The sequence below is a fragment of the Leptinotarsa decemlineata genome, unplaced genomic scaffold (assembly GCF_025532065.1).
Source record: "Leptinotarsa decemlineata unplaced genomic scaffold, Ldec_3_MD MMD2_tig00026282_RagTag_RagTag, whole genome shotgun sequence".
NCBI classification, from domain to species: domain Eukaryota; kingdom Metazoa; phylum Arthropoda; class Insecta; order Coleoptera; family Chrysomelidae; genus Leptinotarsa; species Leptinotarsa decemlineata.
In genome coordinates, this window is record NW_027412668.1 from 16,839,987 (window position 1) to 16,862,382 (window position 22,396).

The following is a 22,396-nucleotide window of genomic DNA, read 5'->3' on the forward strand; positions in this document are numbered from 1 at the left end:
GTCCCTTGTGAGTGGGTTTTCGTTATACAGATGTTTCCCACTTAGTGTTCGTCCTCTTCACCAAAATGTCCAATAATGGCAATTCATTGTGGATTTACTTCTCCATTTTGAAGGTGATGGAAGGTTTTACGATGTTGATGTGCTTCAGAAAGGTAGTTCTGTATTACTTTCGAACAAACGATATGAATGATTTACCAAATAGAAGTTGAACCACTATCTTGGTTTGATATGATGTTTAAGAAAACAAGTCTCTATTTGTAGTCTCAGAATATACTATTATGTGCGTGTACAGTCATCGATTTCATATTTTACACTTACAACAGTATACTCACAAAAATTAATCAATACTAAAACAAGAATTTTGAAATATATCCTAAATCTGCTTGCAAGGAATTCTTTGCCAAATTTGACATATACAAAAATTGTAATCTTGCTGTTGTAACACGAATATTATCAAAGTTCTCCTTAACTTTATTTAATTTTCAACTATAACTGTAATTGTAATTAGTGTATTTTATTTGTGATTCAAATCATTGTTGAAATAAAGTACCAAATTTTTCTTCTGATAAATAGAACTGAAAATGGACCTTTTGAAAATTTGACTTTTGCTGTATACATTGATCATTTTCCAATAAAAATATTATTATTATCATTGTATATTCATTTTACTTTCAGGAAAGATTACCATCAAGTGAACGAGACCGATCCATACCTACCCCCGCCTCAGGCCAGCCAAGCAATAGCAGCAAGGACTCTTCAACGTAGCCAAGGGTCGTCTTATCCCCCTGATACTCCCCCACCTAGCTATACGTCTGCCTTGACGCATTCTCGAGCAATGCATGCCACCGCTCCACCGCATGAAGCTGATCTGCTACTGTATTAGACTTTTTATTTTTTATCTTTCCTTCTTAGAAGCTGGCATTTCTCATAATATCAGATTCAATTTAATCATAATTATTTTCACATTCAGTGTTGGTATATTCGCAGAGGAGTTACCAAAACTAGGATTCTTCAATGAGTCGCTCATTTGTAAACCAACTACAGTACTCACTTATTCAAGAAAAGCACCTAAATTTCATTACCATTATAATTAGTTTCCTGGTTCATTTTGGTAGCAAGCTGCCCTTTCATTGATAAACTGATCCCTAGAAGCGCTTGGAAACATTTCAAATAAATAGGTTGAAGTGTCTAAAGAGTTTCTTCATCCGTTGAATCTACTTAATTTTGGAAATCTGATTAGCGAACGATTGAAGGTGATTTCTAGGGCCATACTTGGATCACCACTCGCCATAGTATGGCTTACTCAAAATTGTTCAACAAATATGGTGCATGAGCTATTGAAATTAGATGCTAAACAGTGGAATCATTTGAATACTGTTAAGTATCTGAAACTTGATGAAATGAAATTATGAATCAAATACTGAAAATTAAAGGCAGTGCTTATTTTGTTTATATATTTATCACATTGACCTTATCATATATATATATATATATATATATATATTTATCACATTCACCTTAAAGAAGGATTTTTTACAACTGATGCTATTAAAACCAAAATTAATAGTTGAAAACCAACTTCTTCTATTGTTATCAAACCTCTTGAAAAAGAAACAATGTTATAATACTAAACTTGTGGAAGAAGTTTCGACTTCTGAGGGTTGTCGTTCGTAGGGGTGCGACAGCTGGTTAATGGAAAAACAGGTTTTAAAACAGATTTTTTTCTGTAAGAAGAGTTGTAACAATTTAGTGGTATTACCTATAGTGATGATCAATTGAAATCCCTAATAGAACAAAAAATGGCGTGCTATCTTTTTAAACAGCAACAAATTAAAAATGTCTTATTTTTTAAAGTTTGTCCCGGGTATAATGCTAGTAATACAAGTTTTCTGGAAAAGTTGTTATGCAGCATTGTTGTATTTTTTTGTTATTTCTTGTCCAATTCATTCAGAATTATTTCCCAACATTACAAAATGAAAGATATCAGTGATCATTCCCTAATACATATGAATTTTTTAATAAATTGATGGATGTAGCCGTTACTATGTGGTAGGAAATCATAATGAAGAAAAGAGAAATTAAACTTTCTATGTTTTTTACCACTTTTATTTGTAACTAACGTTGCTGCAGTTTCGTCCTATACGGACATTTTCAAACTTATACAATAAACTTGAATAAGTTTGAAAATGTCCATATAGGACAAAACTGCAGTAACGTTAGTTACAAATAAAAGTGGTAAAACATAGAAAGTTTCAATTCTTTTCTTTATTGAATTTTTCTGTCAACTAAACAATAGGTGTAGTGGTAAACTGATTAGCAAGGTTAGGTTGATGAGCTATGTGTATATGGTTGTTATTTGCTCCCTTTCTGTTTTCAATCGTTTCTTATTAGTCAGTGGGCTATGCTTGAAGAGGCAGTAAACAAATCTAAAGAAATTAACTCTAAATGTTCAAGCCAGTCTCGGATATACCTACACAGTAGGTTGAATGGACTGACGCCTATCAGAAAACAACTATTCCCCTGGCTACTACCACGAAGGGCGTTGGAATATATCCGACATGCGTCAGTGCAGAAATCTTTACAGAAAACTTCTTGTATATGCAATTGGCAATACAACTGAAAGAGTCGACCTTCAATTTTGGAATGGGCACACTTGCAGACCGGTTTTGGGCTGATTAGCCACTAGTCAGTGCAAGATAGTGACCATCATCGACCTAAAGTCAATGATATTCCATAATTGAAAATCGGAATTCTTTCAGAGTATTTCATTCCTCTTTCTAAGTTGGAGCGAACAACAAAATGTCACTCCATCTAGTGGAGGAGGTACTAACCAACTGCATATCCGAAATTTGTCCAATTCCTCGGATATAATCCAACACCCTTCGTGATATTAACTGGCTTTAAGTTTAAATTTAATTTCTTTATATTTTTTTCCAATAGTAACAACACCAAGAAATACCGGTTGTTCTTGAAAGTGGCAAAGGTATTATTGTTTTTATCATAACACCAAATCCACTACAACCTCTCAATCAAGTTTTTATTGTATTTCATAGTGGGAAGACTGGGCTTAATGCAGCATCATGCAAAAAGAGAGAGAAATAGAGGGATATTTATGATAATTGAACTGAACTTCATACAAAATGGAGATCAGTGTGGAGTGACATTCAAATCAATTATCTGGAATGAAAATACATTTTAGTTGACTAATTTGATCAATAATGAAGTGAAATGCCAGTTCATTCATTTTTCCATTTATTTTACTCATCCACCATATATCTATGACTAAGTTCATCTCATCGGTAGTGATCAATTCGAAATTAAATAATATTCAGTTGTATCACTACTTTCTTATATCTAATAACTAACAAAATTTACAATACTATTCCGAGTGTGGAAATTATAATATGTGAGTTTATTTATTTAATTTGTAACTTTTGAAATGAAAGAGGGAAAAATATCAAAATGACTTTAGAATTAGATTTCCACTTCAAGGTAATGATGTAACTCGTTATCACTGCCTAGAGACATTTTCAACACTGTTTTCTTCGATGAGTTAACTTTTCCCCACAAAATCAATTGACCTGAGTATTTCAGTACAGTAACTCATCTCAAGTGAATTGGATAGAATGCAGTCAAATCGAGAGGATCAACACTTTTGAGATGAACGTAGTCTATATGTATATATTCTAGTTACTGAAGAATTTGTCATCCATTTACCAAATTTCATGACGTTCTCGGAATGAATATTTTTGTTTATATGAAAAGATATTAGTGTACATGCATTTTTGTTTTTGTTAATGTACACCTTCTGCTGAAAAGCATGTATGTTGAGCTTCACCTAGATGTTTCTCGAAGATATTTTTGACGGTTAGGGTAGATCTGAATCAAATTATTTTTTCACAATTTTTATTTTGGTTAAAATATTAGTGAAATAATTTTAATCCTTTTCGAAAATTGATTTGAATTCATAATTAATTATTCACCTCAGAGAATTTGGGATGTTCCACTAATCAGAACTTCTATTAGCGGTTGTCTGAAAAAATATTTCCTAGGTACATTTGAAACTGTCAGTTATTTGACAAAAAAACTAACTTAATGAGAGTTGGTTATTGTCCAAAAAGTACTCTGGTGAAATAGTCCAGTGAAAACACTTTTTCCTACTGAAGATGCCAACTTTTTTAGTGAAACGAGCATCGAGAGGCAGTGTTTTTTTTTTAGAGAAAAAAGTGTCTTCAGTAGATTCATTTCACGCCAGAGGTTCGAAATTCTACTTATCAAGTGTGGTAAAACAGATAAACACATTCAATAGTTTCAAATATTATCACTAAGTTATTAATACAAGAGAAATTAATGTCTGTAATATTATACAAAAGATACATTGGCAGTATGCAGATATGAATGAAAGAAAAATGAATCGAAAATATGTGACTTGACTGGATTTCAGGCCTGGCTCTCCTGTTCTCTAGACAGGCACATTAAACAACTACTCTATCGCAGGCACCAAACAGAATGATGGCCGACACATATCTACAATTCAATCTCTTGTAGTTTTAGTGCGATAAGAAATGAAATTTGTTAATTGAGATGAACTTAAGAACTTAACTTCATACATATAATACAAGAGATATTAGCGTCTGTTATTTGATATGAAAGATAAGATTTGAAAATATTTTTTATTTTGAAAATTGAAAAGTGGAATGGTTGCTTGTTGAAATGAAACTCTTAATTTTTTCCTTAACGAAAGTGTTGATTTAGTAGTTTGATTCACCCGTTTCAGTTTTCAGGCAATCATGTTCTATAATATAATCGATTTTTCAGAATTACATGCATTAATGCAGATTTTTTGGTCACCAGAACATATTTCTTGTTACTTTTGGATTATATTCATAAATTCAATGCACAAATTATTTTCTTCTCATCTTGAAACTCCATTGTTTTGTATAATCTTTCCTTTTCTAATCTGTCCAAATATTTACTTTTAAACTAACAAAGACAGGCACTTTTTTGATATTAAATGAATAATTGAATATTTAGTGAATTATATATTTCAACAAGGAGAGAACCATTTTGGTACAATATTGATTTATCGATATGACCAAATCAAAATTCAGATAAGTAATTTGAAGGTGCACTTTTGTAAAGAGAATTTTCGCTACGGATAAAAAAAATAGTTTGATGGATATAGCCGTTACTACGTGGTAGGAGATCATATGAAAAGAGAAATGAAAATTTCTATGTTTTTTACCACTTTTAATTGTAATTAACGTTACTGCAGTTTCGTCCTATATGGACATTCTCAAACTAATACAATAAACTAACAATGATTCCTTACTTTCGCCAATATATACCATTCAGGTACTTGATTGAGTACCTGAATTTACAGTTCACAATGCGGATGTGCCAATTTAAAAACCGGAGAGTAAATTAAATTGATTTGATCATTTAACAGGTTGCGCCCGCAATGTTTATGCTTGTAAATTTCCAAGGATTCTAAATAATTGAGTTTGCAACCCTTCCTTGCATAGTGCAGAATTTCCGTATCGTTTAGATTCGGAAACTTGTAGTTGCATGCCAAGGAATGGTTTGAAAACGTCGAATCATTTTTTCCTAGTCTGAAGGACCTTTCATGTTCAGCATACCGTTTTTGGAAATTTCGTCTGCATTGTCCCACATAAACACTATTACACTCCGGACACTTAAGCTTATAAACTCCAGATTTTTCTAACTTGTCGACCTTATCTTTGGTATTGGAAAGGAAATGAGATAACCTGGCATGTGTTCAGAATGCTACTTCCACATTGTTTTTTCTGAAGAAACCTGCGATTATTTCTGTTCTTTTTCCAAAATATGTTAGCGTTACCCATTTCTTGATTTCTGGTTGTTTGACCTGAGGATATATTAATCTGTGAGTAAATTTCGTTTCAAACCATTCCTTGGCATGCAACCACAAGTTTCCGAATCTAAACGATACGGAAATTCTGCACTATGCAAGGAAGGGTTTCAAACTCAATTATTTAGAATCCTTGGAAATTTACAAGCATAAACATTGCTGGTGCAACCTGTTAAATGATCAAATCGATTTAATTTCCTCTCCGGTTTTTAAATTGGCACATCCGCATTGTGAATTGTAAATTCAGGTACTCAATCAAGTACCTGAATGGTATATATTGGCGAATGTAAGGAATCATTGTTAGTTTATTGTATTAGTTTGAGAATGTCCATATAGGACGAAACTGCAGTACCGTTAGTTACAATTAAAAGTGGTAAAAAACATAGAAATTTTCATTTCTCTTTTCAGAAAAAATAGTGATTGCGGATATAAAATTGTGGTTAATCAACATCTAGCGAATTTTTCAAAGAAACAAAGTTTTCAAAAATGAGAATATAGCTTTGTTCAATATGCCTTGAAGGTTTTGGGTTTCCAATACTACTCTCTAGCAGTTGTTAAAATAATCAAATCCGGTAGTTCATTCTCTATTCAACATTTCTGGTGGAACAAATGGAACATTCAACACATTGAAAAATTATGAAAAAAAATCACCATAGATATTGACGAAAACGTTCACTAGTCTATTAGAAATATCTTGAAGATCAAGAAATATTTTGCTTATTAATACACTTTGGTATAACAATAATTAACACCAAACTCGTAAAAAATATAAAGGGTTTTTATTCGAGAAATAGGAGTATATCTTGATTGACATCTATTTTTATATTAAATTTTTAGCATTTGCACAACCTCAAAAATATATTCTCAAAAACAAAGGTGTCAATGTTAGTCTTAGTACACATCTGCTGCCCTGTTACTTGTCATTGAGATATGTGCAATGTAATGACTTCTTATTACAGAGATGGGTGTGATATGCGATCAGCTGAACACAACCGGGGAGCCCATATGTCTCATCTCAGGGGCCACACCCTCGGCAGATTGCCATCCCATCACCACGACCCAGCAGCTCCAGGGCCTAATAATGGCAAGTACGCGACTTTGAGCAAGCAATGCAAGACACTTGAGAGCTCAGACTTCTACTGAGATAGGTGAGTTTTCGTTTGAAATATAATGAACTTTTAATATTTGAAATTCTGCAAAACATTTTGTTTTTGTGTGTATAATAATACTAGATGTTTTGTAATTTTTCTCAAAGTATATTTGGAAGTTATTCACTCATTATGATTATAATTTTAATTATTGTAAGCTAATATTATATGTACTGTCCAGGTAAATGGATTAATTATGAAAATAAATCTAAATTTGCCAATGAAATATTAAATTTTTGTACATAAAATTCAAAATACCTGAAATTATGAGAGAAAAAATTTTGTTTAAATTGAAAGGGTTTGAAATTCAGGAGATATATATTTTTTGGGAAAGAAAGGTTTTGGCTTTCTACTTCTCCATCTTTATACAAAAAATGTGGAAATCTTCCAAAGAAAGGGAGAAAGCAATGTATTTGAAAATGAACTCTATACAAAGATGAGTAGTTCAAGCAAAGAAGTAACTTTCAGAAACAAACTGGAATAAAAAGCCGTCTTGAAACAACTATTTCCATATAAACATTGAATGGGCTTGTTTCATGATTTTTGGTTTACAGTTCATTTGGTAGTAATTTCAAATTGAAAAATAGTGTACTTTGTTTCAGCTCTCTAAATGGCATTGTTTTCCTTTAATTAATTATTAAAAATCGGATTTTCTAAGCCCGTGACGTCACGGGCCTAGTCCCGCTTCTTGTTCAATTAACCAATAGGAACAATACAAATAATGAACATTGCCTAATCGTAACATTTACGGAGTGCATAAACAGTTTCTGATTCATTCATGATTCATAGTAAAATCACACTCACTTCCGACAACTAAATCTAAGAAGAAAGTGTAAGAAATGCATTAGAAAGGAGAATTAATTATACGTGGGATCCAAATAATACAAAACGCAATAAAAACGTTATTTTTGAAATATCTCCGGCAGTAGACATTTTCATTTTGATATCACAGAAATTTTAATAATGGAAGTGTATATGAACCTGTTAACGTTTAAATTCATGAAAAAAAATTCCATATGAAATAAAATGTACTTGAAAACCATGGTTCTGAATAGAATTTAACGAGCTATATTTTCAAATTGTTCTGGATGGCTCATGAACCCTAATAAAATAAATCAATTATGCATTCATGCCACTCACCAAAAATTAAAAAATGCAACGTTACATATTAGCCATATTGCCACCCAGTCAGATATTTCTCTTGAATGTATGAGACAATATACTCTTTCTAATGTTTCATAACTCCGTATTTTTGTTAAAATAATTGACACTTGGCAACACCGCTGTAGACACGATCAATTTTATTGGTCAACAGACACGCGGTCAATTTGAACTCTTGCTTACATACAATTTGAACCCCTAACTCGATCAGTCTATAAGCAAACCAGTATCATTTTCAATAGCATGAAACAAGCCCATTACATGAAAGAAAAATACTTTCAAAACAACTGCTTTCATATGAACATTGAATTATACAAAAAACGCTTTTTCCTATTCAGTTCGTACTCCAAACATTCGTTATGGAATTGATCAGATATCATTCGAAGGATTGCTACACAATGTAGTTTATGAATTTTGTTTCCGTTAAACAGCTGTCGTCCCCCTACGAACGACAACTCTCAAAAGTCGTGCGAGCTAAGTATTAACAAGGTATTTCCTTTCAACATGTGATTCCTAGCAAACATTGGATGTTTCGAAATAAGACACTTGCCTTATTGCCTGTTCAACACCAATCTAAATAATATTACAAAATGTAGCACACAATTCATTCACGAAACAATAACTTTTTGCTACAAATGAGTTGAATCTACCCATGTGATTGATGACAGTATACAGGGTGTTCCTTAAACACATGCTAATATTTAAGGAGGTAATTCTTAGACCCATTTTAAGAAAAAAACTTCCTATGGACGTATGTCCTAAACGCCTTAACTTTTGAGATACAGGGTGGCAAAGTTTTCAAAAATAATCAGTTTTTTAATAATAACTGAGATAATTTTGTAGACATCTTTGGCATATTTGGTACATATGTTCCATGCCTCAAGGCGCATTTTCTGATGTACATAAATTTGTATTTTTTCAAACAGTGGCATCCCTACGGGTTTCGCATTGAATATTTTTGGGGAAAAAGTACTACGCCAATGCTTTCTTTTCAAAATAAAATAATTTTTAAAATCCTCATTTATTTATGAGAAAATTTGATCTCTTGGTATTTCTTTGTCCGACGCATGATTTTCACTCAAAAAAATTAAAATCGACAGAAAGCAAATTAAGAAATTAGATCAATTCTAAAATGAATGAGAATCTGAAAATTGCTTCATTACGCATTACCAATTCCCTAAATAATTTGAAAACATAATCTGCAAAAAAATAAATTTTTCACAAAAACGAGTTTTATTTTATTTTGTGACAGTAAGTCTAAACGAATAGCACAAATTTGTTAATTAGTAATAATACCCAAACTGATTATAAAAATTGTTGGAAGTGGCCACCTGCACTTAGTATGCATGCTTCCGCCCTTCTACGCATGGAATTACGCACCCGTTCAAATATTCCCGGCGTATTTCGTATAGTTTCACACGAGGCAACTATTCGCTCTCTTAAATCTTCTAAAGTATTAACGGGAGTTTTATACACAAGAGTTTCAAGGTGACCCCATAAAAAAATCTAAACTGTTGAGATCGGGGGATCTTGCTGGCCATTGCTGAGGTCCTCCGCGATCTATCCAACGATTAGGATAAACTGTATTTAAATGGTTTCGGACAATTACACTGAAATGAGCAGGGGCGCCATTGTGCATGTACCATATTCGATTCCTTAACGCAAGTGGCACATCTTCCAATAACCCAGGTAAGTCTTCTTTGAGAAAGTGTAAATAAGAACGACCATCAAGGCGTCCTGGTAGAAAAAATGGGCCTATTAGATGATCACCTATAATTCCTGCCCATACATTAACCGAAAATTGGTGTTGGAAATGGGTTTCGGTTATTGCATGGGAATTTTCTTCAGCCTACACATGATTGGTATGGAAATTTTGAATGGCATTCCGAGAAAAATTTGCTTCGTCTGTGAACAAAATTTGTGTCTCAAACTGCGGATTTAGTGCAATACTTTGTAGATACCACTGACTGAAGTTCACACGCTGTGAAAATCTCTGGGGAGTAATGCCTGCACTCTTGAAATATGGTATGGGTATAACAAAAATTCAACCAAAATACGCCAAACAATTTGATGACAAATATCCAGAGTTCTAGCGATCTTCCTCGTACTCGTCTCAGGATGTTCCTCAATTTCTTGCAGCATCGCTTCCTCAATTTCAGGAGTTCTTACTACACGAGGTCTACCTTCTGGAGTCCCTTTCTTGAAACTACCAGTTTCCCCAAGTCGACGATGAATATTTGAAAAGGTTCGGCTATCTGATAAGGCACGATTAGGATATCTTTCCTGAAAAAGGCTCCTGGCTTCTGTTGCATTACCATCGGCAAGGCCATATACGTAATGCATTTGCGCCATTTCCGCATTCGTATAATTTACCATATTTACTGATATTCAGAAAAACAGCGGACTACCAAAATAACTTTAATAACACTTCAAAATCAATCAAAACGCGCTGTGACAGTTTTTAACACCAACACCTTACTTTAAACCAACATCAATATTAGCTACTGACGTTTGTACATACAGAGAATTCGTTTTTTAGTGCTATGGTGGGTACGCTGTTTTTTCTGCTTTTAATCTTTAAAAGAAATCACATATCGACAAACTCCATATTTCCAAGAGGTGCAGTAAATAAATTCTGCTACACGTCATTTATTCCAGGATAACTAAATTTATGTTTTCAAAAATTATTAAGCGGTGCTGCGTTATGACGTAATTTTACTTGAGAACAGTGCATCTGACAACAAACAAATACCTTTTAGATCCTCAATTATTTTGCAACAAATCTGATCTCTTAGTTTGCTTTCAGTCGATGCACGATACCGCATCAGATTTTTAAGGAATTTATCCTTAAGTAAAGCGATTTTTAATTTTTTGAGCGAAAACCATGCGTCGGACAAAGAAAACCCAACAAATCAAATGTGCTCAAAAATGTATGGAGATTTTAAAAATAATTTTTAATTGAAGATAAAGCAGTGGCGTAGTATTTTTTTCGCCAAAAATATACATTTCAAAACTCGTACGTACGCCACTGGCAGAGAATTAAGAAAATTGTACATTAGAAAATGCGCCTTGAGGCATGGAACATATGTACCAAATATGCCAAAGATGTCTACAAAATTATCTCAGTTATTATTAAAAAACTGATTATTTTTGAAAACTTTGCCACCCTGTATCTCAAAAGTTAAGGCGTTTAGGACATACGTCCATAGAACATTTTTTCCTTAAAATGGGTCTAAATATTAGCATGTGTTTAAGGAACACCCTGTATAATGAAATTCATTCGCTTATTTGCATTCTTCCTTTCTTTGGAAGATTCCCACAGTTTTTATATAAAGATGGAGATGTAGAAAGCCAAAACCTCTCTTTCCCAAGAAATTTAGGTAATTTAACTATACACTGTGTCCGTAAAATATGGAACAAATTCATTTTTAGCTAAACAGGTCATTTTAAGAAATAATCCTGAAACAAGTCGATTTTTGATGTTAATTTACCGTATTTTAAAATAATAAGATGCGAAGATTGCGAAGAAATGATGGATAAATGTCACCGAGACCCTCTCTTGATACAAAACATTATTTTTTCTGATGTGTCCACTTTCACGTTAAATGGTGAGGTTAACCGTCAGAATTGTAGATACTGGGCAAAAGAAAACCCCCACTGGATGCGTGAGCATTATACACAATACCCTCAAAAGGTAAATGTATGGGCTGGAATTGTACGAAATCGAATCATTGGACCCTACTTTATCGAAGGTAATTTAAACGGGGCAAAGTACCTTGAGTTTTTAAGGGGGTATCTCGTACCTACTTTACGTAATTTATTTCCCAGCAGACGTAATCCTGGAGGTTTTGATAAAAGTTTATGGTTTCAACAGGATGGTGCATCTCCGCATTATGCTGTAGATGTTAGAAGGTACGTAGATGAAATTTTTCCGAACAGGTGGATTGGTAGACGTGGACCCACTGAATGGCCAGCGAGGTCACCAGATTTAAGTCCTTTGGATTATTTTCTGTGGGGTCATCTGAAGAATGTTATTTATATAACGAAACCAGCAAATATTGAAGATGTACAAGTGAAAATTCGAACAGAAATAAACAATATTACGCAAGAAACCATACACAAGGTTCAACAAGAATTTGTACACCGTTTGGGTTACTGTCAAATACAGCAAGGGCTGCAGTTCGAACATTTAATATAAAGTCATGTATTCCAGCATATTCTGTCCGCTAGACAATAAGTATTATTGATAATATTGTTAATTTACCTAATAAAGAATGTTACGCGTTACTTTATTAGCACACAAACAACTACTGTATTTTTGTCCACCCTGTACCAATTGGAATCAACATGTGATACATTTTTGGAATCAGCTCAGCTAGAGTAATCCGAAAATTGAGACAAAATGGGGGTGTTCCATTTAAAAAAAATGACGGTGAGGTCATTACTCGAACGTAATTCACCCTGTATATTAGATTATTATTTTAAAATACGGTAAATTAACATAAAAAATCGACGTGTTTCAGGATTATTTCTTAAAATGACCTGTTTAGCTAAAAATTAATTTGTTCCATACTTTACGGACACAGTGTATGAATATGAATTCCATTCAGAATTAAAAAAAAATGATTTCTAGAAAATTTATGATGATCAAAGAAAGGTAATGATTAATTTTTGTAGCGAATTTCATAGTATAAAAAAGTTAATAACTGCTTTCATCTTACTGATGGTAGTTCAAGAGATATTGGAAAATCGAAAAATTGAAAAGTTGAAGAATAAGATATTTTGAAGGCTATACATTGATGAGAAACTGAAATTTGATAGCCATGTCAAACATTTATGTAATCGATTAGCAGCGGAATGCCATATAACGAGAGATGTTGCAAAACAGTTAGATACCGCTAGTACAAGATCTGTTTATTTTGCTTGAATCGTGCCCCATTTAGGTTATGGAATTTGCTATCAGGAAAACTGTGCAATTTTTTTTTATAAAAAAGGGCCGTGAAGTATTCATTCAAGACTAGTTATAGATATTTATGTTTTTCTTTTTTTATAGAAACAAAAGACCTTTGCATGATATTTTATTTCGAAAATGAAGTGTCTTATTTATAAAAAATATACAAATCTAAGACTACCTCGGCATATAGTATATGTCAATCATACTTTATTTGTTTTCCCACACCTACAAAATTCCAGCTAGAAGTTATTTTGAATATATTCCCTTTAATTTATCAAGAATACAAAATGAAACGAGATTCAGAATAAAGTGAAAGAATACCTTATAGTGTGGGCGAATTTTACCAAGATGCTATTAGATGATTGGCTTATAATAGTCTAGAGATGATTTCTTAAAATCCACAGGAAATAGCAATTTCTATTCAGATTCTAGCGTTGTATATGTATATTCATGTGTATAGAAATATGTTTCTCTGTTACTTATCTGAGTTTCTGTTGAGTTCTGTCCCTGTTACTCATCTGAGTTTCTATTGAGTTCTCTCCCTGTATTCTCTCTATTTGACTTTACAAGATTTTGAAGATATTCAAATCTTTGGGAATAAAGCATAGTTTTATTTGATGTTTGAAACAAGGTTGTTTTGAATATATGATTCTGAATATTATATTTCATATTGTAATTCATATTGTATTCCAAATTTTGGAATTTTTCTGCGTCTTCGACCTTCTGCTAAGCTCATCACATGATTAGTAAATGAGCCCTCTAAAATATCGATTTTTAATAAATATCGGTATCCAACGACTTCTAATTTTTTATGGTAAATTCTGATTATTTTATATACCCAGTTCAATAAAATGGGTTTTGGTTTCCTTCACTATTTACTTCTATTTTTTGCCTAAATTCAGTTAAATTATTCATGTAACAGTGTATTGTGATATTTTCACTGAATAGTTCACAAAACTGAAACACGTGTTGCATTATACAATAGATTGATTCATCAGCTTAATTTTCAGTACAAACCAGTTTGTAGTACTGAATGTCCAAAAAATCCAAGAGGCTTTCTTGAGATGTCTCATGAAATTGTCCTGATATTTGATGAAAATCTATAACATAAGTAACACTTTATTTATTTACGGACTTGCAAATTTACAGTGAACATGTAAATAGTGTGAGATAACAAAAACGATTGAACAATAATAAAGAACACCAAGATTACAAAATATCAGTTGATTAATAATAAATTATTATTATTAGCAGTATATTCATAATAGGTCAATACGTTTAACCTGATTTTTAAGACTTCCACCAAACAATTTACTAAAACTACGACATTATACTAATTGTATGATAGTCCATTTCTGTTTTTTTTATGTTGGAACTAAATCTTTGATTTCATTCTTGAATAGTTTATATATATATATATATATATATATATATATATATATATATATATATATATATATATATATATATATATATATATATATATATATATATATATCGATTTAATTCGTGAGGTTGCAGTCAATAGCTGGGCTGTTACAAAGAAAACTCTTTGTTATATGTCAAGCTTTCGGTATATTTCACACCTTCGTCAGGACAACTACAATAATAAGATTATATAGCTTGTAAAAAATATATAAATATGGAAAACTTACTAACGTGAGAATAAAATATAAAATGGTTCAAAAACAGATAGAAAAACATTAATAAATGACAGTTAATAAAAATTTTGGCTGACAATGTCAAGTGGGAAAATTCTGAATGATACTCGAATTACTAGATTTTTTATTTTCTTTATCATATTTCAGTAGGTACGTGTATTATTAACTGTCATTTATTGATGTTTTTCTGTCTGTTTTTGAACCATTTTATATTTTATTCTCACGTTAGTAAGTTCTCCATATTTATATATTTTTTACAAGATATATAATCTTATTATTGTAGTTGTCCTGACGAAGGTGTGAAATATACCGAAAGCTTGGCATATAACAAAGAGTTTTCTTTGTAACAGCCCAGCTATTGACTGCAACCTCACGAATTAAATCGATTTATAGTTAATCCAGTCACTAATTATTCTGTTATATATATATATATATATATATATATATATATATATATATATATATTGTTTGAATATTGATTTATTCTGGCTTTGAGCGTGACTCCTTTTCTTTTACTTATAGGAAAATGACTGAGAGTTTTATTGACATTTTTACATTTTTATTTATTTTTGACAAAAGTGACAGTAGTGCATGACAAGCATATGACATCACAGCATGACCACCTTATATTTTATGTTGTCTTAAAAAAACGGTAGACACTGTTTAACTTTTAACACACTCCCTCAACAGAAAATATATGAACATAAAAAAAATTACAAATAAGCAATTACACTCCTTGAAAATAAGGAATGATTAGACATACAATAATGATAGAATATATAGGTAGGAGCATCAACAATGCAACATATTGAATGATGAATGCAAAAAAAAAGAGTAAATATTTCACTAAAAATACGACAAACAATTGGCACAAAAAAAAGCACATAAGTGTACAGTTTTATAGGGCACATGAGAGTACAGTTTCAAGAACACATTAGCTGTTCCCTGAGAAAGGCAAATTTGATAGCTTCAAGAGGTTTTGTTAGGATGTCAGCTACATTTTGATCTGTAGGACAATAAGTGATCTTAAACCATCCTTTCTTAAATTCGTCTTTTATAAGATGATACTTTACATCTATATAAATGCATTTTCTTGTAAGCTGATTGGCCTTGATCATCTTGATACAGCTTGTGTTGTCTACATGGAGAACAACATTGATCTTGTGTTCGAGCAATTCTTCAAGGACGGATTTTACATATTTCATCTCCTTACAGCATTGAGCCGCTGCAATGTATTCAGCTTCAGTAGATGATTGTGCAACAAGGGATTGCTTCCGTGAGCACCAGGCAATTGGTCCATTTGCATATTTCATTAAATAACCGGTGGTACTCTTTCCATCCTTTTTATCTCCTCCATGGCTTGAGTCGCAGTAAACCTCCAGGGTGTATTTATTTTTATTTTTGTTTGAGTACAATATACCATTTATTTTAGTTCCTTTCAGATATCTGATGGTTCTTTTGACATTTGAGACATCATGTCTTTTAGGATTTTTGGTAGATCTGCTTTCAAAATTTACTGCGAATGCAATATCAGGACGGGTTTTACATGATAGATAAATCATACTTCCGACTGCAGATTGGTATGGAAAACTTGATTCATCATTCTTCGTTTCCTCATGGGTGTAGTCTTGATGTACTATAGGAGTATTTTTCTCCTTTGTGTATCCATCCAAATTATACTTTGCAATAACTTCTTGACAGTATTGTTCTTGATTGATGAATATTCCATCTTCTCTTTGGCTAATTTGGATACCCAAGTAATTCTTTGGTTCAAGGTTGACTGTAGTTTCAAACAACTTCTGCATCTTGGACAGCAATTTCTTCATTTCGTTTGGATCTTCAGCTATCACGAGACCGTCATCCACATGAATGGCAACAAATAGTTTCTCTCCTGAAGTAGATTTGAAGACACACTGATCAGTCAATAGCTGTTTCAGCCCTTCTTGTTTAAGGAATTCAGTGAGCCGTTTAAACCATTGCTGTGGTGCTTGTTTGAGTCCATAGATAGCTTTTCTTAATTTGCAGATTTTTCCTTGAACATTGTATCCTTCAGGCAGATGCATATAAATTTCTTGTTGCAGATCCCCGTAGAGGAAAGCTGATTTTACATCAAAGGTGCACATTTGTAAATTTTCAGAGGCTGCAATGGCCAGGAGCATTCGAAGAGAATTTGCTTGTACAACAGAGCTGTAGATTTCTTGATAGTCGAGATTCTTCTTCTGCTGACATCCTCTTGCCACCAATCTGGCTCTGTAGCGACCATCTGACTTGATTCTAAAAACCCAGCGACTGGTCAAAATTTCTTTACCCACAGCACAGTTAGAATCCACTAGTTCCCAAGTTTCATTTTTTCGCAGGCAGTCTTGTTCTTCTTTAATAGCAGTCTTCCATTTTTCTTTATCATGACTCTTCATACAGTCTTTGTAGGTAATAGATTCTTCTGCTAACATAACATAATCTTTTTTTTTTTTTTTTTTTTTTTTTTTTTTTTCTGATTGATTCGGCCGTTACTTGATGAAGATCCATAGTAATTTCACAAACTACACTTAAACGATTTGATCTCCACTAACTTTATTGAAAATAATCATAACATGTTTCGCTAAAACATTAGCTTTTTCAAATGATTAATCATTTGAAAAAGCTAATGTTTTAGCGAAACATGTTATGATTATTTTCAATAAAGTTAGTGGAGATCAAATCGTTTAAGTGTAGTTTGTGAAATAACATAATCTTCATATTTCTTTGGTAATCTGACTTGTCTATGAGGTCTTTGGTTAAGTGGAACATTTTCAGGTACCTCATTTTCCTCCTCTTCAGACTCAGTTTCTTCATCACTTGAATCTTGATCTTCTTCATCTGCCATAACTGGTTCATTTACAATTGGATCTTCCTGATGATTTTCTTGATCTTCTGGGTGATCTTCTGGTTCTTCGTCAGCTTGGGCTAGTTCATCATCTTTGGATAAATTCATAAAATTTTCAATCTTGATAGCTGATGGTACAGGATTTTCCACTTCTTTTATACCAATTACAACGATATCATGAGATGGATAAATCTTTCTTTCAGCTTCATCCCAGATCCTATATCCATTAGATGTGTATCCTACCAGAATACCTCGTTTTCCTCGACATTCGGTTTTCTTCAGGAGTCCAACCTTCTTGGCATATAATTGTGAGCCATACACTTGAAGATGAGAGAGATCTGGTTTTTGATGAGTCCACATTTCAATAGGAGTGGTATCGATGGTTGAAGATGGTGATCTGTTGTGAAGGTATGCTGCTGTTTCTATGGCTGTACCCCATAGATAATCTGGCAGATGAGCATGATGAAGCAGTGCTCTCATTTTAATGCATAGAGTGTAGTTCATCCTTTCCGCCGTTCCATTTAGTTCTGGAGTGTGAGGTATGGTATAGTCCAGATGAATACCTTTTTCTTTGCACCAAGCCTTGAAGTTGTTGGAGCGGTATTCTCCACCATTGTCCAGTCTGATTTTGGATACTTTCAAATTGTGGTGATTTTCAGATGCAGCAATGTATTCCTTAAGTAGATCTTCCACTTCATCTTTTGTTTCCATTAGAAAGACTTGCACAACATGGGTAAAGTCATCAATAATGGTCATAAAATAATTCTTGTTATCATATGTGGGTGGAGTGATTTTCCCACATACATCCGTATGAATGATTTGGAGTGGCCTTTCTGCCCTTTTACGTTTTGTGTTGAAGGGTTTTCTTATAAGATTGGCACAGGCACATGTCTCACATACAGTTTCAAATTTGCAATTGTTTAGTGAGCATGGCACTCCCTCACACAGACTTGGAATTTTCTTCATTGACTCAAAATTGATATGACCCAATTTTTGATGCCATTTCATTTGTTCTTCTTGGACAGTGAGTAAGGATTGACAATATGATTTAGCACTGAGGTCAACCACAAATAGACCATTTGAGGTTTTATGCCCTCGCATAACTTCTTTGCCATTTTTGAAGATGGTCACACCTTCTTTCTTGAATATCACCTCACCATTGTTTTCGGTGATTGCATTTACTGACAGTAAGTTCTTGGAAAGTTGAGGCACATAGGACACTTCTTGCAGTGTTACTGCATCTGCTTCGATAGTTCCCAACAATGTTGCACTCAGACCTTGACCTTTCTTGGCACTTGAGATTTTCAGTTGTGACTCTTGTGCATTTATCAGCAAATGATGTTCATTTGTAAGATGAGTGGTACACCCACTATCCACAACAAAGAGAATGTTGCTTGACTTTTCATTATATAGGGCTTCATTCATTGGCGCTTCTTGATCAACAGTTTCAGCGAAAAAGGCAGCTTTCTCATTTTTCTTTTGGTGTGCATTTTTGTAAAAACAGTCTTCTGATGCATGATTGTTTCTTCCACAAAAGATGCATTTGACATTTGAACTTGCAGAGCTTGTACTTGGTTGTCCAGTTTTATTTTTCTTTTTGAAGCATTCATCTTCATTATGATTATTGCGACGACAAGTCTTGCAATATTTCTTGTGTGGGCACTGTGGTCTTTTATGGCCATCTTCACCACATTTATGACATACTATTTTATCCCCATTTTTATTTTTACATTTGTTCTTCGCTTTACCTTCAGCATTAAAAGCTGCTGCTGTTGAGTCAAGTTTGGTTGTCTTCCAATATTCCTCTTCAGAGCAGAGACGTGCCACCAGGTTGTCAACACTTTTATTTACTTGTGGTGTTGATTCCCAGGCACTTATAAAGGAATGATAATGTTCAGGTAGTGAAGCAAGAATCTTTGTAACCAACATTTCTTCGGTTACTTGTTCTTTGAATTGTGAAAGCTTGAAGACTATGTACTTAAGATGACTGATATTATCCATGGTAGTCTTCGCTTTGTCGAACTTGTATGAATGGAATTCTAGCAAGAGCTTTTGCTTTTGATGGGTAGTGTCCCTTCTATAAATGCTTACCAATGTGTTATACATTTCTTTTGATGTACTGCATGCCATAATGTGAGACAAAATGGACTTGTCCAGAGTTCGCACAATGATATATTGGGCTTCATTATCCTTGGCAATCCAGGCATTTCTGGCCTTGACTTGATCTGGCTTTGTTTCATCAGCATCAGGCTTAGTTTCAGTTCCAGATACAATACCCCACTGTTGCTTTGCCTTAAATAAAATGGTAATAGAGAAATTCCATATTTCAAAGGTGTCTTGTCCATTCAATATTTGGATATTGCTCAATTCATGCTCTTTGGTCGTCATTTTTTTTGGGTTAGCACACCGGCACTCAGATGACCGTGAACACTTTTAAAGAATCACCAGAATACTTCCACTAGGGTTACATTCACAACACTCGAGGCAGCTGGGCCCATAACCTGTTTGAATATTGATTTATTCTGGCTTTGAGCGTGACTCCTTTTCTTTTACTTATAGGAAAATGACTGAGAGTTTTATTGACATTTTTACATTTTTATTTATTTTTGACAAAAGTGACAGTAGTGCATGACAAGCATATGACATCACAGCATGACCACCTTATATTTTATGTTGTCTTAAAAAAACGGTAGACACTGTTTAACTTTTAACATATATATATATATATATATATATATATATATATATATATATATATATATATATATATATATATATATATATATATATATATATATATATATATATATATATATATATGTTCAATTATATCACCTGTTGAAATTAAAAGGATTATATTTTTAGGAGTGACTAATTTTTGGGAAAGGAATCTTTTGGCTTTCTACTACTACATCTTGTTACAAAAAAATGTGGGAATCTTCCAAAGAAAGGAAGTAAGCAATCAATTTTAAAAGAAGTAACTCCATACATAGATGTTGTAGATCATGAAAGTTACTTCTTTGTATGATCTACACATTTTTTGTATCAAGATGGAGTAGTAGAAAGCCAAAAAATTCCTTTCCCATCACCTGTTGCTTGTTTGCTTGCCGTGTATAGTTTTATATACAGTACAGTTCATATACAGTTTTATATATGTACAGTGCTTTTCAGATAAAAGTATCCACCTATAATAACTTTTGTAATACTGTTATTTAGGAAAAATCCAAAAACACGTCAATTTATGTTGGAAGGGGCAAGCATTATGGCTTACTTAAACTTACTGGAAAAGCCACCCCCTCACCCCTAGCATCATCCCTTTTTTTTATTACTTCTCATATTTTTTATGTAAAATTTGGATACTCCTCTTTGAGCTGATTCCAAAAATGTATAATACTTGTAGGTTAAAGTGGTTAGTTTATGAGATAAACAATTTTTCTTTTACTAGCACAAATTTTACTTATTTTTTACTTTCACCTTATTTGCCTGTACTAAAATGGGTTGTACAACAGTTCAAACTCTTTAATCTGTTTAAATGTGCTATTTATTCTGCTTCAAAAATCCAAACAACAAAAAACTCTACTTTTTATTAAAGTTTGACATTGTCAACTAGAATTTGTAGTCACTATTGATAGTGTACTTTGATACATTATTTATTTTGTTTCGCTGAAATGGTTTACTCTTTGCAAGAAAGAATTGAAATTGCAGGTTTATACTACCAAAATAATAATTGTGCAAGAGCTGCTGCTAGAATATTTAACGAATTACATGACGGAAGACATGCAACTCATAAGTATGTAATTCAACTGATCGAGAAATTTACCACAACAGGGTCTGTTTGCAATAAAGTGCATAAGCGAGAGGGACTCGTAAATAACGAAGCAATCCAAGTGGCAATTTTAGGGCAAGTCAGCTTAGAGGCTCAACAACCCCAATCGTTGTCAACAATAAGTAGAGCGATCGGTGTTTCATCTTCTACAGTTTTCCGAGTTCTACATAAATTCAAGTACCACCCATACAAAGTTAAGTTGGTGCACGAGTTGAATGAAGATGATTTTGATCATCGAGTTTTGCGAATCAATGACGCAATTTATCAATAACAATCCACAATTGTTAAACAATATTTGCTTTTCTGATGAATGCTCATTTTCATTAAATGGCTTAGTAAATAGGCATAATTGTAGATATTGGGCTGAAAGTGATCCACATATTATGCGTGTATTCCATACACAACATCCCCAAAAGTTAAATGTTTGGTGTGGTATCCTAGGTGACCACATTGTCGGACCTTTCTTCATCAACGGAAATTTAAATGGTGAATCATATCTTGAGTTACTCAGGGAAGGGGTTGACCCACGTATTACAACAATAATAGAAAATGATGATAACCTTTCCGAAGATTTACTGGTATTTCAACAAGACGGAGCTCCCCCACACTATGCTATGCCTGTCCGACAATTTTTAAACGAAACATTCCCCGCTCGTTGGATAGGTAGAAGAGGGCAGATGATGGAGTGGCCACCTAGGTCACCGGATTTAACACCCCTAGACTTCTTTTTATGGGGGTATTTAAAAACAAAAGTTTATGCTACCCAACCAGAATCTCTGGATGATTTACGAGAGAGGATAGAGAATGAATGTCGACAGTTAAATCCAGCCGTATTAAGCAATGTCAGAGAGGCATTTCAAAATAGATTATACCATTGTATGGAAGTGAATGGT

General features: G+C 33.1%; 1 protein-coding gene across 3 annotated transcripts in view; it reads left to right on the forward strand.

Annotated features, from left to right (window-relative positions):
- The window catches only part of tty (tweety), a 135,096-nt gene that overhangs the window by 109,358 nt on the left and 3,342 nt on the right, over positions 1–22,396 (forward strand). For 2 of the 3 annotated variants that reach the window (XM_074179919.1, XM_074179920.1), the window contains exons 5-6: positions 676–876; positions 6,850–7,038. In XM_074179919.1, coding sequence (XP_074036020.1) covers positions 676–876; positions 6,850–7,033 — 385 coding nt within the window. In that variant the 3' untranslated portion in view covers positions 7,034–7,038. The remainder of the gene's footprint in view (positions 1–675; positions 877–6,849; positions 7,039–22,396) is intronic. The other variant, XM_074179921.1, reaches the window with a different exon arrangement.